We start from the raw sequence: 17,180 nt of genomic DNA, 5'->3' as shown, positions 1-17,180 counted from the left end.
AGTGTGATGAGATAATAACCGGAGTGATAATTATATTGAGCACAATTCCTGTAAGTGCAAGATTCTGTTGATTCAGAGGAAGGAAAATCGATCTTATCACACACACACACACATACACACACACGCAAACACACTTGGTCATCTCACACATGCAGTATCCGTCAAAGTCACACAAAAGCTCACTGATGGAGTCTAAAACATGCTAATTAGAATGACTGAGGGAACTCTGAATGTCAACTCATTATTCATACAGACTGACGCAGTTTGTGAAGCTCATTAAAGTTCAGTGTCAAAATGTGCAAATACTGGCCACAATAGCATACCAACAAGATTGATCTAAGGTCTCAGGACAGCTGAGACTGAGTCTAAGTGGACTGAAAGATATTAGATTTATCATGTTGAGTTTTGTGTTCCACAAGATCACCCAGATCTGAAACTGTCACTAGAATAGGTCAAATCAGTCGTCCCTATTGCCAACAGATGTGGAAGAAGAAATGAGTTTGCGAGAGGTTTCTTAGCAACTGTACAGACTTGCAATATATAGCCAACCATCACTTAAGTTAAACATCCTATATGTTGCATCTGCCTGTTTCTCCACAGCATCCCTTAAATAGTGACATGAAAATTGTATATAAGATAAGATGACATCTTCTGCAGCAGGCTTTTCTTTGTATACATCATAAACTACTACTTTACTTTAATACAATGTCTCCTCTGTCATTCCACCCTCTGACACATAACAGTGGCCTATTACCACTTGGTGGATTCCTATAAACCCCACATTTATTTTACCAGGCTTCAAAGACTAAACAGAGAAAATTTAGAAGTTAACATTTGGATAGCCCGGGTTTCCTGAGAGCTACACCAGACCACATGCAGACTGAGGCTTGGACATAAATCAAGCTGCCATAAACGCTCAAAACTTTCCAAAAGAGGTGCATTAAAATATAAGTAAGCTTTGTTCATCAGAAGCCAAACCAAAATGATTCATTTTAAGGGGTTGAAGGTGAAGATTTTGCTGCCTTGTCAGATTTTGCTACTGTTTTCTTTTAGCTGTGTCCATCATAGATGTGTGTGATCATGCTTGTGTTACTATTAAGAAAATTACCCTTCATGCATTTTCAATTAATTAATTAATTGATTAATTAATTAATTAATTAATTAATATTAGCAGTATTTTATTTTAATTATTTATTTATTTATTTTTTATTTATTTATTTATTGCGGGGGGGGGGGGGGGGGGGGGGGCATGTTTCGATACTTCAATTTCCCTCCCATCAAATGCTCCTTGTCTTGAACACATAATTAAATCATTAATATTCAACTCAATATCCCTGTGTCATTAAACCCAGCTAGTTTTGATGTGTTTAAATCTTTACTTTAGGGCAGAAGCATATTTTGATAATTCAATTGTCTCACATCAAATAATGCTCTCAGTACTCACAGGAAGCCAAAAATGATGGGCCTGACACGACTGAAGTAGAGCGCATGCGCAGAACCACAAATTAGCAATTTTCGATGGGTAGCAGAAAATGACACAACACCAGAACAGAACGCCTGGCAGCTACCTGCTGGCATTTCCAAAACCGTTCAAGTATTTTCAACCTATTATATCATATTTTATTATAGAATATACTTTATTTAGGTGATTCAAAGATACTTTTCGATGTGTGTTGCTGTGACTTTACCATTTACTAAACTTCACAGCCTAACTCAAATTTGAGTTATGGCGCCTGCGTGTTTTGCTAACCAATGCTTATCTTAACTGAATCCCACGTTAAACTGGTGATAGAAATCTTGGAAATTTACTGTTGTAGCATCTAAAAAATCTCTGCCTTCAACATTTAACTCACCATTAATTCCTCTTTTCCCATCTCTCTAGTGTTGTTAGCCGTGGGGTCGAGTATTTTCTAAGTTCGGCTCGCCCACTTAGTCCACGTGCGCATCTGCTGCAAAACGATAGGTCACCTCGTGCACCCCACCTGATACTCGTCATGTATTTTGTGATTGAGTGTGGACAGCAGCTTTCCTCCTCTACACAACAAACCTCCCGACGGCTCAGTGAGTGAAAGGGGTGGGCAGAGGACTGCATGACATGTCACTAAGTTACAGTCCGTCTCCAGTGGAGACTTCAGTCACTGATGAGGATCCGAACACTCAAGTTTCCTTTTGGCTGCTGCTGCTGTATCTGCCTCTCTCTGTTCATCACTGCTGAAAAGCAACAGGACGAAGGTAAAGTTTCTGTCAGTCTGGTGCATTTGTTCTTGCTTGTTAATGTTTAAGGCATCAAAAAAATGTTGTAGGAATATTCTTTTTTTCCTTATGTTTAATGAATATTTTTTTAAAAGCTTAGAGTTGATTGTTATTGAAATAGGAATTCCTTTTTAATTCAGCCATACATTTTCTTATAAAACTTGATGATTAAGCTATATATATTTGAATGTATGACTGTTGTATGTTAAAATTAAAATAATAATAAATTTTACATTTTTTAAAGTTGCTCATTATTTTCATGATCAGTATGGGAGACAACATGTTTAATAAGTAATATGTTTTGTGTTTGGGCCTCATTGTAAAGCTCTGGTTACCATTTCACATATCCTGTTATATTTTCTCTGCTGTCAATAAAGAGAGAGCTGTACTTGTACCACTGTGTCTGCATCATCAAAGCCTAAACTGAAACTTGATCTTATATTTTCCTCCTCTCCTTTTATTTCTCATCCATTCTTAGTAGAGACTGTGATGCTGTAGCAGCAATGTCACAGCTTTACTACAGGAAAACAGACAACTCCTCGTACAGGGATCGCATCCCATTGCGGATCGTGCGGGCAGAGTCCGAGCTCTCTGCCCTGGAGAAAGCCTACCTGGGTGCTGTTGAGAAAGGGGACTACGGCAGTGTGAAACAAGCCCTGGAAGAGGCTGAGATCTACTTTAGGATTAACATCAACTGCATTGATTCCCTTGGACGCACAGCACTGCTCATTGCCATTGACAACGAAAACCTGGAGATCATTGAGCTGCTGCTCAGCTTTAATGTGTATCTGGGTGATGCTCTGCTACATGCCATCCGCAAAGAAGTGGTGGGGGCCGTGGAGCTGCTGCTCAACCATAAGAAGCCGCGAGGGGAAAACCAGGTACTGTGGATCCGTGATCTTATAAGACCATCAGCAGTTGCAAGCTTCTTGGACTGTTCACTGTAACCATACAGATCATTGTAAATTCAGAGCGCTTCAGCTGTGAGATTTCAGACATTTCACCCTCAGTGTAAAAGGTAAAAGACATGAAGGAGAAAATCACTACATGCGCTTCACTTTCCCTTAGATTCAGACGTGGCTATTCTTATTCTAGGTTCCAAACTCTATTTTCTGGTTCAAAGCAGCAGCACTCTTTGCCACACTATTTGTTGTGATACCTCTACTTTTAGAAGAAGCAGTAACTATACACAGTTTGTGCAACTAACTCTGTACACTTGCAGACTTTTCATGCCCATGTCTATTTGTTTGCTCCTCTCTCCTCCTTGAAAAGGTCCCCCCCATCCTGCTGGACAGACAGTTTTCAGACTTCACCCCCGACATCACGCCTATCATCCTTGCAGCCCACACAAACAACTACGAAATCATCAAACTGCTTGTGCAGCGAGGTGTTTCCGTACCTCAGCCCCATGCTGTGCGCTGCAACTGCGTGGAGTGTGGCTCCAGTTTAGATGTTGACGGCCTACGTCACTCTCGCTCCAGGCTCAACATCTACAAGGCCCTCGCCAGCCCGTCACTAATCGCTGTCTCCAGTGAAGATCCTTTCCTCACAGCTTTTCAGCTTAGCTGGGAGCTGAAGGAGCTCAGCACAGTTGAAAACGAGTTCAAGTCAGAGTATGAGGAGCTATCCCATATGTGTAAACAATTTGCCAAGGACCTCTTGGACCAAACACGAAGCTCCAGAGAGTTGGAGATAATCCTCAACTACCGTGATGACATCAACCCTCTGCTGGATGAGAATAACAATGATCTGGCTCGACTGAAGCTGGCTATCAAATATTGCCAGAAAGAGGTAAGCTCTATGTCGATTATGATCTCTATTTTGACACATCTTCAGCAGCGTGAAACCCTCAAGGTAGAAGAAATGCCAACAGCAAAATAGGTGCTCATAATGGGAGCCATACTTTCACAGGTTCCTTTTTTGGCACAAGTACAAAAAGTACAAAGTATAACATCCTTTGTCACAGCATGAACTGAATAACAAGAACAAACCAAGATGAGCTGTAAGTGGTCAGAGAAGGGTGGAGATGTCCATGGGGAGAGCAGCATGTAATTACCAGGGCAGCTCTTAGCAATGCATTACAGTATCCCTCTCAGACAGTCCCATGACAATTGGATAATTGGAGATAATGATGGAATAAGTGATGACCACTTCCCTGAAAAACATACTCATAATATTTTAATTAGGGAGGAAACCATTTACTGTCATTTAACATGTTTTTGGTGTACTTACCCTCAGATCCAAGGACACCCTTCTGTTTGGTGTGAAGTAAAGCCACTAAATACTCACACTTTGTGCGCTGTCACAGGAAGAACTAGAGAAGCACTCAGAGAGCACAGACCCCCGCCAAGCTAAAGTGATTGTCACGCAACACTTAAGTCCTACTTTAATGTTATACTCCCTTTCAGCAGACTGCCTGCTACAATTTGGTGTTAGTTGCAGGTTTGTACGATAAATTGTTTCCTGACAGTGTTGAAAATTATGATGACCCAGTACATATTTCATATTCCAGATCTTAGTATCCAGAATATTGCAAGGATCTGGATTGTACTTTTACATCTGTAAGAAATTATGGTGACCTTGTCAAGTATTTTTTTGCAAAGCAATCCAACCATTTATCGTGGAGTTATATACGCATATGGTGAAAACAGCCCTATCTCACAAGATAAAGAATCCTTTAAAAAAATCCTGGATCCAGACGGTGATTCAGATCACCTCCAAAATTTAATCACTTCTTCCTTTTCCTATTGAGAACATTTCCTAAATTAATCATCAAGATCCATTCTTTAGTTTTTGAATAATGTTGTTCACAGACAGACAGACAAATTCTCCCAAAAACACAACCTCCTTGGCGGAGGTAGCAGACAAAAAGTTAAGTAACTTATTAGATTCTAATTTCACTATCTTTCAATACAATCTTTGAAAGAATGGATGCCTAAACTAAAAGTTATATGACAAAAATGAGCGTCTTTGGTCTGAATTCAACACTTAGGAAACAAATGTGGAAGCATTTTCTTTTAAAGTTGGACATTACTTGTCCATTTATCACCTAGATATCATTCAGGCCACATGGCTGGTTGTTTATTTTTTTATTATTTTGGCCTTAAAAGAGTCTGAGATCATTCCTGGAAAGCTCATTTTCTCATCTTTCAGGAACCATTCAAACTGCTGTGCTTGCCCTGGTTGTAGTGAAAGAAAGTTACAGTAATGAGAACAGCTTGCATCACTTCTTGCCTGTGACTGGAACGTTGTTGCACACTGATTCCTAAGAAGTACTGTAATACCCTGGATTTTGCCCTAAAGCTTGTCTTCTCTAAGGAGCCATTCAAAGTTTCTTGCTAGCCCAAATGTTTTGGGAGTCACGGTAGTTTAAAGAGCACTTGTAAAATGGGAGCACTGGTGCTCCTTAGGGAGAAACTTTGGATTTTTAGATTTTTTTTTGTGAGTGCCTGCAATATTCTATCCAGGCTGAGTTGCAATGGTTCTCTTTTATTGGCTTCACTCATTATTGAGCATTTTCAAGAATATTTTTTGTGTGGGGGGTAAGTTTTTTTCAGTATTTTCTGAGTTCAAGCCTCATACTACCCATCCATTGCTCATGGTAAAATCTCATCATAGCTTGAACATTAAAGCGATCATGCATGGTGTGTGCGCACTGTTGCGTTTTTAATGAGCCAGTTGGAAATGTGAGAAGGAAAGATCAGCACGACTGTGTGCCAGATCGAAGATGAACTTCAAGGGCTCAGTGGATGTTGGTGTGACCTCTGATGGGAAACATTTGACCATTTCAGACATTCAGACATTTTACTTGATCATCACAAGTTACTATGAAAACGTCAGTGTTGCACATGTTATAATGGAAACACCTCAAAGAGGTCAAAAACTGCAAAAAGAAGAAACAAAAAGTACAACAAATGGAGCAGACTGGCCAGGAAAACTTCTGGAGAGGTTTTTGTTCCAGTGCTGCAATTCATTATTTTGTATTTACAACCTCCAAGAGGCTAACAGGCTAAAAATACATAAAAAATCAATTAAAGTGGTCGTCAAAAATTATGATGTTTCACTGCCACAGTTAGTATGAAGAGAACAAAAACACTTTAAATGACTGAAGGCTTTGCTGAATCAGACTTACAGCTCACAGCGTAATTACTTGATGTTTGGACTTATTCCAAAGGAGATGTTTTTATTAATGTTGGCCTGGTGTTTCTACCTGTATTGCTGAAAAACATAGGTCTGAGAGAGTAACGGCAGTATATACCAGAATGTCTTTACTGTCATTGCACATTAAACAATACAAAAGTGACCGCACATTAATACTTTTATTATTCAGCCACACTCACATACACAGCCATACCACATGTTAAACATGGATTAAACATAGATCAAAAAGTGTTAAAATTGAAAGTAGAGACAACAAGACATTGAGTTCAGTCTAAAGCAAGGTTAGGCAACCTAGGGCACAGGTGCCATAGCTGGCATGTATTTTTTTGTAAAAAAATAACAAAATACAATAAAATAATATGTTTTAATCATGACATTACAGGTGTGCAACTGTGTCCTGCAAGTGCATCACCAAAAATCTCTTGGGAGGCAGTCTGCCAGCTCAAGTTTGAAGCCATTAAGCGGTGCTATCAAGTTTCAGTCATTCTTTTCAAAATAGTTGGACAAGAAAGTATGGATTTACTGCCAGAGATGGCCGGAGATCGAGCGATATGCACCCTTTGCTAGAGTAGTATGAAAGACATCGAGTTTGCCGTGCCTTTTGAGACCAAATACAAAAACAGTGTTAGCAAAGTATGCCAAACAGAGCAACGCATTCAAAACTTTCTGAACTGTTAAAAGCCAGGTAACGGAAGGAAGTTATACCATTTCTCACACTAAAGCGTGGAAAACTATTAAAGGAGACTTTCCTATCGACTGTGGATGATTTTATAAAAGAAGTATTAGCACTTTGGGCATAAGCGTATTTTAAAGTGGCTCGAATCATGGAAAAGGTTGCCTACCACTGGTCTAAAGTATAAAATGACTTTTTGCATCTTTTAGTTTTTGTCCCATTGATTTCATTACATTCCATATCTTAAACTGAAAGGACTCAAAAACTAAGGCTGTTATTTCTAATGAATTAAAGAAAAAACATATAGTACCATTTGTTGTTTTTCTGACTTTTTGTAGCTGTACAGAAGTGTACAGCCCTGCCCATTGTTAATCTGCGCTCGGTTGAACATCCTCGTCCATTTATGTTAACTGCCAGAAAACCGACACTCGTCTCTAACTGAGGGTTTTTTGAGGTTTGTCATCAAAGACTTCTGAAAACGCACCAAAGTGGTTATAGAATTTAAATGGACCACCAGCACTTACTGGATGTGCTCATTATTAGCAGCAACATCCTTTAATGTGTGCTGTGAAAATGCTTTCTTCTCTTCTCTTGCCACCCTCTGCACTCGTTCTGCTCCGACCTGAGCTTCACATATTGGCTGCACTCTTTGTACAAGCAAATGTTTTCTTCCTAATGTGCATTTTTGCAAACACTAAGGAAAGAACGCTTACTTTAATGGGCTGAGCAGACCTTATGATTAGCTTTTAGACTGTTAGCGTTACCCACCTATGAGCAGCGTGGAATGGCAAGTCTTTTAGACCCTAATGAACAAACACTTTGCCTCAGGACAGATTTAACCCTTGTTTTTGAAGGAGTGGGTGTCATCACATGTGGATGGGGCAATTGTCACCTTCTAAAATTGTCCCTAGTTAAAATCTGGTCCCACCAGATGCCACCTTTTGCCTCCAGCCATGTTAAGGCGAGTCAACACCTCACAGGGACAGCTAGGAAACAATGAAGATGTCAGATACCGTGTGATAGATGACCTCATCACACACAATTTGGTGCTTTGTACAACCGTAATTAGGTTAGATTTGGCCAAAACTCATTTAAATGTAAGATTAACCCCCACCGCCATGAGCAGACGTCCAGAAGACGTGTATATCAAATCTCACAGGGAAGAGAAATGTGAATAAGGAAACGGATTAGATGATCTATTCTTAACCAAGATATGAGAGCATTTTGAGAAATGTTGGTTCTGTTTAGATTTAGGGTTACATCCTTACAAGATATATTTGTTGCTTTTTATTCAGCATCACAGGAATCACTTTTACAGCTCTGTAATTGAATGCCATCGGCATAGTGCAACGAATATTAGGGTTAATGATTTATTCTTTCCTGAGTGTCTTGTGAATATTAAATTTGCCACACTGTGGTCTGAAGCTTGACTATTTGTATAATTTTCACTATATCAAGGACAAGGTGAGATTCTTAGGAAAAATATATGGTATTAATATCTGCATTGAAGAGCTTTTTGTCCATATATTTTTCTGTCTGTTATTAATTTAAGAAATTTCCAGTATCTTTTTTTGTTTGTTTGTTTTAGGGACTTGTTGAAAATCCTCTTTGAGGGGTTGTTTCTACCAAATGTCCCTCTGAACCTCCCATAAAGGAAAGATGGGCTTGATTCATCAATAACCTCAGAGAATCAGACTTAAGGTGTCATAAACCAGAAGTTTAGACTTTTTAAGTAATATGAAGCGACTGGTATTATCAATAATTTGGCTTCCCCCACTGACAGACTTTTTGAAACCACTTCAACTGAACAAGCTGCATAAAACCACAAAGTGCTCTGATAACCTGTTTCAAGTGTTTCCATTTTTCACTTGAATGATGTTTGAAAGTCTGGGATGGAGGTATTTTGGGTTGATTTGCTTCTGTGCTGATCCATTCAGTATCCTCTACAACAACCTGATCACAAGAAGAGAGCTGAAAAAGCTTATCTGCCTCTCTTTGTGCGTCTCTTGTTTTTTCAGTTTGTTGCCCAGCCCAACTGTCAGCAGCTCTTGGCGTCTCGGTGGTATGATGAGTTCCCAGGCTGGAGGAGGCGTCACTGGGCAGTAAAGCTCATCACATGTATCTTCATTGGCCTCCTCTTCCCACTGTTATCCATCCTTTATCTGATCTCTCCAAAGAGCCGCTATGGCTTATTCATCCGCAAGCCCTTCATCAAGTTCATCTGTCACACCGCATCCTACCTGACCTTCCTCTTCCTGCTCTTCTTAGCCTCGCAGCATATTACTTATGCAGACTCCAACTTTCAGGGTCCGGCACCCACCACAGTGGAGTGGATGATCCTGCCCTGGGTGCTCGGTATGCATCAAGTTGGAGTGCATGTCACCACACACCACTGTACATCTGCATGCTGTGGTTATGTATGTAAAAGGGATTAGATCTCTTTCTAACTCTTGAGTGATGGTGAAGTGAATGTCTTGTTTTATTTCTCCAAGGTTTTGTATGGACTGAGATCAAACAGATGTGGGATAGTGGTTTGGAGGACTACATGGATGACTGGTGGAATTTAATGGACTTCATAATGAACTCTTTGTATCTTGCAACTATTTCTCTGAAGATTGTTGCTTACATGAAGGTAATTCTTTACTTAATGAGGTGCGTCACAGGTCTTTAACTGCTGACTTTTTACCCTAAATTAAAAAAGACACAAGTATCAACATAACTGTTTTTTAAAACACAGTTAGTACACTGTCTGCCCAAAAATTAGTCACACACTATTATTTTGTTGGACTGCCTTTAGCTTTGATTATGGCATGCATCTGCTGTGGCATTGTTTCAGTAAGCTTCTGCAATATCAAAAGATTTATTTCCATCCAGTGTTGCATTCATTTTTCACCTAGATCTTGCATTGATGATGGAAGAGTCTGACCACTGTCATTGGGGCTAACTGGAAAAAAAAGGTTGCAATTTGCCAGGGAGCATAAAGATTTGACTTTGGAGCAATGAAAGAAGGTCATGTGGTCTGATGAGTCCAGATCGACCCTGTTCCAGTATGATGGATGCATCAGGGTAAGAAGAGAGGCAGATAAAGCGATCACCCATCAAGCCTAGCGCCTACTGTCCAAGCCTGTGGGGGCAGTGCTATGATCTAGGGTTGCTGCAATTGGTCAGGTCTAGGTTCAGCAACAGTCTGTGCTCAAAGAATGAGGTCAGCTGACTACCTGAATATACTTAATGACCAGGTTATTCCATCAATGGGTTTTTTCTTCCCTGATGGCACAGCCACATTCCAAGATGACAGTGCCAGGATTCATCGGGCTCAAATTGTGAAAGAGTGATTCAGGGAGCACGAGACATCATTTTCACATATTGATTGGCCACCACAGAGTCCAGACCTTAACCTCATTGAGAAAGCTTTGTGCAGCAGTCAGATTCTACCATCATCAATGCAAGACCATGATGAAATGGATGGTGGCAACTTTATTTTGGCCAGGCAGTGTATCTTAAGAAATGTGAAAAAGTGATGATAAACTTCATTAACTGTTGTTCTTGTTTCCTTGTTGTCCTTTCATTCACAGTACAATAAGGCCAAAGACAGAAACAGCTGGGACATGTGGCACCCAACACTTGTCGCAGAAGCATTGTTTGCCATCGCCAACATCTTCAGCTCCTTGCGCCTCATCTGCCTTTTCACCGCCAACTCTCATCTCGGGCCCTTACAGATCTCACTGGGCCGCATGCTCCTCGACATCCTCAAGTTCCTCTTCATCTACTGTCTGGTGCTGCTGGCCTTTGCCAACGGCCTCAACCAGCTCTACTTTTACTATGAAACAGACGGGGTAGTAGACGGCGAGATTTGCAAGGGTATCCGATGCAGCCGACAGAACAATGCCTTCTCCACGTAAGTGGAAGCTCTTAAATTATCCTGGTCACATCTGTGTTATTAATAATTTATAAGTTTGTCCAGCAGTGCACGGTGTAATGTATTGCTGTTTGCTTTTCAGGCTCTTCGAGACACTACAGTCATTATTCTGGTCCGTATTTGGCCTGATTGCTCTCTATGTAACCAATGTTGAGCCAGACCATCAATTCACTGAGTTTGTGGGCAGTACCATGTTTGGTGTATACAATATCATCTCCCTGGTAGTGCTTCTGAACATGCTCATTGCAATGATGAATAACTCCTACCAGCATATCGCTGTAAGTTCTGAAGCTGACCTACCTTTTTCATAGTTTTAACACACTAATATGTCTTCCACGTCTTTGCTAAAGGTTTTTAATCAACTGCTGTTTGTGTTCTTTTTAGGATCATGCAGATATAGAGTGGAAGTTTGCAAGAACCAAACTGTGGATGAGCTATTTTGAAGAAGGGGGGACTTTACCGTCTCCTTTTAATATAATACCCAGTCCAAAGTCGGTCTTTTATCTGATTAAGTGGATAAGAAAGCATCTGTGTAAGAGATTAAGCACAGAGAAGCTGGAAACCTTTGAAACCTTGGGGGTAAGGAGTTTCCAGAGGTTTGCTCTGATCTCTGTCATCTCAGCTGCATTAGATTTATTGTCATGACCTGTTTTTTCTTTGCTTTTAGAAGCGTGCTGCAGTAAATGTGAGATTAAACCATGAGTATCAGGTACTATGCTCTCACATAACGGGCTGAGCCTTTTTGATAGTTTGATTTTAAGCTTGAATCAGTTCCTTATCCAAAATTTATTTTCCAGGAGGTCTTGAGAAACCTTGTGAAGCGGTATGTTGCTGCAAAAATCCGAGATGCAAAGACTGAGGAAGGGTTGACTGAAGAGAATTTTAAGGTGGTATCCAGTTACACAAAAGAGTAATCCCAGTTGCCCTTTATCCCGTTGCTGTTAAATCATTGCTGCTGTTTTATCTCTGGACAGGAGCTAAAGCAGGATATTTCCAGCTTCCGTTATGAAGTCCTTGGCATGATGAAAGGTAAACCACAAGGTGGGGTCGGAGGACAAGTTGCAAGCTCCACCTTGGCTTACCCTGGAAACTGCTTCAAGTATTCTCCCAAATTCCCCACCGATGAGCCTCAAAAGAAGCTGAGATTCTTTGATGCAACCACCACCACCACCACCACCACACAGCAGAGCAAAGTTTCCAGCAGCACCAGTCCACTGGGCTCCAACAGGAAGGCCAATGGTTCAGTTTTTCCAGCCACTAAAATAAAACCTCATAAAGAGCTATCGAAGGATGAATCAGCTGATGGGTCGGAGCAAAGCAGACTACTTGTCCACAAATGTGATGAGATAAATTTGATTCCAGAGGAAAGACCTCTCATATCTGGTGGGCAGTACCAGGAGAAACAGGTGGAGAAAGTAATTGTTGAAGTTATGAAGGAAGAGGAAAAACAAGACTTACATGAGAGTGGACAGGCTCGCAAAGAGCATACAAAGAAGGTGAAAAATGGACCAAAAAAGTACAAAAACTAATCTGCAAGACAATTATCTTAACCACGTTACGGATCTAATGCTTTTAATGATCTCATTTTCATTCAATCATCTACTGATTAAAATATCTATAAACCAGGTCCTGCATAGCAGAGAGTACCACAATGTTTCTATATCAGTTTGTAAAATCCTGTAATATGTATCATTCTCATCAACACAGCACATGTATGAAGTACTGTGTTTTACCAAAGATGTTCAACAACACTGGGAAGTTTGTGAGGTCTGACTTGTTGTTCAGAGGACTGTGAAGCAAGTAAGAAATTCATGTTTCAGAATGAAGCATTTACCCCAAAGAGCTCTGAAAGTGAAATCTGCCATAACCAAAAAATGCATTTATTAAGAGAGTAATGATCAAGACATGCAACTGTACATGTGTTGGATAAGTTTGGTGTTGATTTGAAGGAAATTTTCCACTGGATGGAAAAAACAACGACATGTAGCCAAAGAAAAAATATTTTGGTCAGCTACTCTAACTTCTTTTATTGGAAAGAGGATTTTACTGTCAAGTTGTGATTTATTGCTGGATTTATTACTCAACCATGCTTAAAATACACCTGTCAAGCTTGTCATTTGTGTGTTTTTTTAACTTTCAGAAAGGAATCTTTTGTTTCTTCTGCTGATTTGAAAAACACAGTCTCTGTATCATTTTATTTCTTTTTTAAAAAACAACACCCATCACTCTTCTCAGCCTGTTTTGCTCCTCTTACATTCCCAAACATGGACTCTGACTTTACTAATGATAAGATAGAGTTAGTAGGAGAGTAAGTGAGTCTCTTTTTTTATTGATTGGCCTTGTAAAAGATTTCCCTGCTTCCATCTTGTCTCTCGTCTTGATTAATAAGAAGAGGAGATTTAGGATGACAATGGAAATCCAGCTTCTGAGATATTTTTTCCTTACTCTTGAGAGGATTAGAAGACAGGCATCATGAAGACTCATTTGCTCTCACAGAATAATTGCCATTTGGTGCATTATTCATATCCTGCCTGTCCACTCAGATGTAAACTGACTCTGTTTATTGTGTAAACTCTGACTGGACTCTTTAATCTGGAGCTTTAACTATAAACTGCAGATCTCCACAGTCCTCCACAACAAATTTGCAGCTTAAGAGTGACATAACGTAATAAAAAGTAAACTAGTAATCAGGTTTCATACAGTTTTTATTATTTGATTCTTTACATTTAAACAGCACTACAGGTCTTAAACTTAACTTACGCTATACAGGCTATAATAATTTCACAACATAATTTGGATTATTTTCAATTATTGGTTTGCTAAAAGTATTACTACCTTGTCCAGAAACATTATTCAGATGCCTACATCAGCTAGTAGTCAGTCTGTTTAAAAAAGCATTAACCTTAAGTTAGTAATTCTTCCTTTAACTTACCTTTGCTTACAACTTAAAGGGACCATGAGGACTTTCTTTGGGATCTTAAAAAAAGTCTCACTTCTGGATGTACACCTGATCATGATCCATCATTTAAAATGAGATAATCACCACCAATATAGGTTATTTCTAAAGGCTATTTCTCAGCTTCCTGATTGGGTCAAACAGGCAGAACTGATGTACCTCTGCTGAAAATTATTTCTTGGATACATTTTGTAGTGATGGCACACACAGGAGCTGGACTGTGAAAAAGAAAAAGGACAGAAGAGCAGAAGAAAGCTAAACGAGAGAGTGATAGAGCAGGAGCTAAAGGCTAAAACACAAGCTAAAGACTAACACAGGCTAAAACACGGTCTAATCTGCTTGTGATAATGTTCATTCCAGTACATGCAGCAGTTATTCTGCAGTAACTTGTACAAACCTGAGAGTCTATCAATAAAACGGTGAGATTTTGTTAGCATGTAGTAGTGCTAAAGAAAGTCAGCTACTAAGCTACGCTACAAACTGACAAAATTAGCTTGTTGTCCCATTTAAAAAAAATAGAGCTATTGATGCGTTCATGGAAACCTGTAAATTGGAAATTTCCCTTTTGAAATCTCCAAGTTCCAACCTGAAAGCATCCCAGGTACATTACGACTCCGGTTTGAGTGCAAGAACCAACATTACAGACATTATTCTTATAATTCTTAATCATTTCATTCACCAAAGGAGTCTGCAAATTGCTCATTTTAGTAAAATGGAGGAGGGAAAACTGCACATAAGGTAACAGAAGCTTATACTTAATATTATGTTATATTGAAACGTATTCTGTATTAATTCATGGGCTAAAAACTAGCTAATGCTAGAGCAGCTGCCAGCAATGTGTAACATTAGCAGATGAATAACGTCAGAGTACCTTGCTATGATAAGCTACAAAAATATGTGATGTGACGTCACAAGTCGTAACTCGCACATCAATCTGGTACGAGTTCAACGGCCGTTCCAATACACTTTCAAGAGGTGCAGGTGGGAAAATGAGTTACAGGATGCCTTGTCATATTGTATTCAGTGACAAGTTGTCAAGATTGAAGTAGCGTTGTAAAGAAGAGCTGCTCTTCATACGTGTTTTAAAACGAACATATGCCTTGTTCCTCACGTCAACAGTCGCCATCTTGAATGTGTGGCAGAAGAGGCAGGGATGGAGCAAGCAATGGATAATGGTTGCAGTCAAGGATGAAAAGAAAAAACCTGTCAACGGTTGTGAAATATGATCGACATTGCAAGTAAGTGTGAGACAGAAGTGATTGATTTGAGAGAACATGGCGCTGTAAAAATTAGCGCACTGCTCAATTAAGTAGTGTACCAATGTTATGTTACCAATAACGCTAACTGTAAGAGCGGGAAATCCAAAATAATGAGCAGGTAATGAGGAACTGATTCTTCTTCTTCTTCATTTAAGCCTTTGTATTATGCGTGTTAACCTTTAATCAGATACATTTGTCCAGTTAATGGAGTTAGTCTCAACCTACTTAGACTAAAAAAGATTCATCCATTCTGTCAACATGCAGCGACTGTCCCTCAGTGTGAAAGTTGTTAATTCTGACAGTGTCCAGATTCAAAGTGTAAAGCCCGAGCTGTATTCAATTATCACTGCAAGCAAAAATAATGATGCCATTATTCCCAGAGCAGTCTGTGTAGTAGTTTCAGACCCGGCTCTGCTTGGGTAATGCTGAGACTGTAAAGTTAATGTATTCCAGTCTTGAAGAGCCCAGGTTGGGATGGGGCTTTGTGCACAAGTGCTCTTCTTCTAAAAGCCTTTACCAAGTAAGTGTCATGTTTTCTTACAAGTGTTATTTTCTTCCAGGCATGAAGTTCGCTGAAGGGTTTGAACTTCCAGACTGTGCTTAAAAATACACATGCATGCACGAGCTGAAGCATGCTTGAGTTTTCTGCCACAAATCTGTATTGTATTGAATCCTTGCCCTGTCCCTGTTTTTACAACACATTGACTTATCTGTCAAAGACTGCTTTTTAATTTTCAGAACATCTGGAGGATAAACAGCTTGTGGCAGAATAAATAAAGTGATGCCACTTGGGCATGCTGTGAATAAACAACATTAACAGGTCACGCTTAACAACAGCTACACTCTGCGGATTTCATCAATAAAAAACCATGTGTCATTTACACATTACCAAAGTTAATTAAATGATTGTATCAATTTTCTTTGCTGTAACTTCAAAGATTTGTTACATCTATAAAAAGCCAACAGCTGCTTCAGGTCTGTGACAGCTGCTTTCCTGCTGGCCGGAAGAAACATCTTCAAGTCATTTTCTTGAGGCAGTAAAATCATGTGGCTCTTTCACAGACAGTTGTCTCCTTAGGGTTGTTCTGGAGTTGTAGCCAATGTTCAGATATTTTTAATATCAAAGTTCAAGCCTCAGTGTCCTGTTCATTCTTGTTACAAGGATTTTAAAGAAAACTTTAAAGAGACTGCTCATGGCTTCAAAAGACTGAAATGGCTTCAATTAAATACATGAATTGCTGTGTAGAAAGTTGGAAGACATCCAGGTTTGATAAAAAGGGACGCAGTGCTATAGAAATAAGGCTGACATATATTTTTTTCTTTGTGTCCTTTTTTTTTTGATGAGCTCCTGATTTGATTTACTTTTTAATCTGAATCTTGATTCACCTCAGTATCTCTCTAATTAAAATGGAATATGATCCATGTTGGAGTTATACTCCTATCCACCACTAGGTGGAGCAAACTGCTTCCTCAATACTTCACTGTCAGTGCTCTGGCATATGTTCAGAGCAGATATTATGCAATGATTTTTTTTGTTTATGGTCCAGAAAATGACTCTTTAACGGGAACAATAAATCATGATGCTCCATCCCATCTGCTTATTTTATTTGTCTCTTAATTCAGTGTTAATCCTTGGGGGTTTAAAATAATACGCAGAATTTCTTTCATCACACTGTGCTGAGAATTGTTTTTACCAGCTTTGTGTATGAACATGACCTGCTAATTCAACTATTTTACTGTGCATTGTGATCTATGTTTGTTTGATATAATCCCTTATTAAAGCAGTGATGTTTTAATTACAGAGCTGTGGTGTGAAACTAAAGAATATTCCTTGAGAAATGTATTAAAATGTGTGAAAGGTGGAAAATCAAGTGTGAAAAAGTGAGTGTAAGTTTGGTCCAAAGCTTCATAATGGCCCAGTAATGAATTAATTTACATATCAAATAATCTAAAAATGTA

At 39.4% G+C, this 17,180-nt stretch overlaps 1 protein-coding gene across 4 annotated transcripts; it reads left to right on the top strand.

The window, feature by feature from the left end:
* Nucleotides 1-1,509: 1,509 nt before the first annotated feature.
* Nucleotides 1,510-13,203, top strand: LOC141798296 (short transient receptor potential channel 4-like). Of its 4 annotated transcripts, none has more exons than XM_074680170.1 (12): nucleotides 1,510-1,594; nucleotides 1,883-2,232; nucleotides 2,735-3,134; nucleotides 3,526-4,044; nucleotides 9,106-9,442; nucleotides 9,580-9,719; nucleotides 10,663-10,985; nucleotides 11,089-11,284; nucleotides 11,391-11,585; nucleotides 11,674-11,715; nucleotides 11,804-11,893; nucleotides 11,981-13,203. In XM_074680170.1, exons 3-12 carry the CDS (start codon nucleotides 2,757-2,759, stop codon nucleotides 12,533-12,535), a joined length of 2,775 nt encoding a protein of 924 aa, XP_074536271.1. In that variant the 5' UTR covers nucleotides 1,510-1,594; nucleotides 1,883-2,232; nucleotides 2,735-2,756; the 3' UTR covers nucleotides 12,536-13,203. The 4 variants fall into 4 exon arrangements, with proteins under 4 accessions (XP_074536271.1, XP_074536272.1, XP_074536269.1 ...); XM_074680171.1 differs by having other exon boundaries at nucleotides 2,732-3,134; nucleotides 11,677-11,715; XM_074680168.1 differs by having other exon boundaries at nucleotides 2,732-3,134.
* The last annotated feature ends 3,977 nt before the right edge of the window (nucleotides 13,204-17,180 follow it).

This window comes from Halichoeres trimaculatus, unplaced genomic scaffold, assembly GCF_033239565.1.
Source record: "Halichoeres trimaculatus isolate MK-OKI-2021-1 unplaced genomic scaffold, fHalTri1.1 fHalTri1_scaffold_9, whole genome shotgun sequence".
Taxonomy (NCBI): domain Eukaryota; kingdom Metazoa; phylum Chordata; class Actinopteri; order Labriformes; family Labridae; genus Halichoeres; species Halichoeres trimaculatus.
Note: the sequence above shows the minus strand (reverse complement) of the source record. Positions and strands in the feature narration are given on the sequence as shown.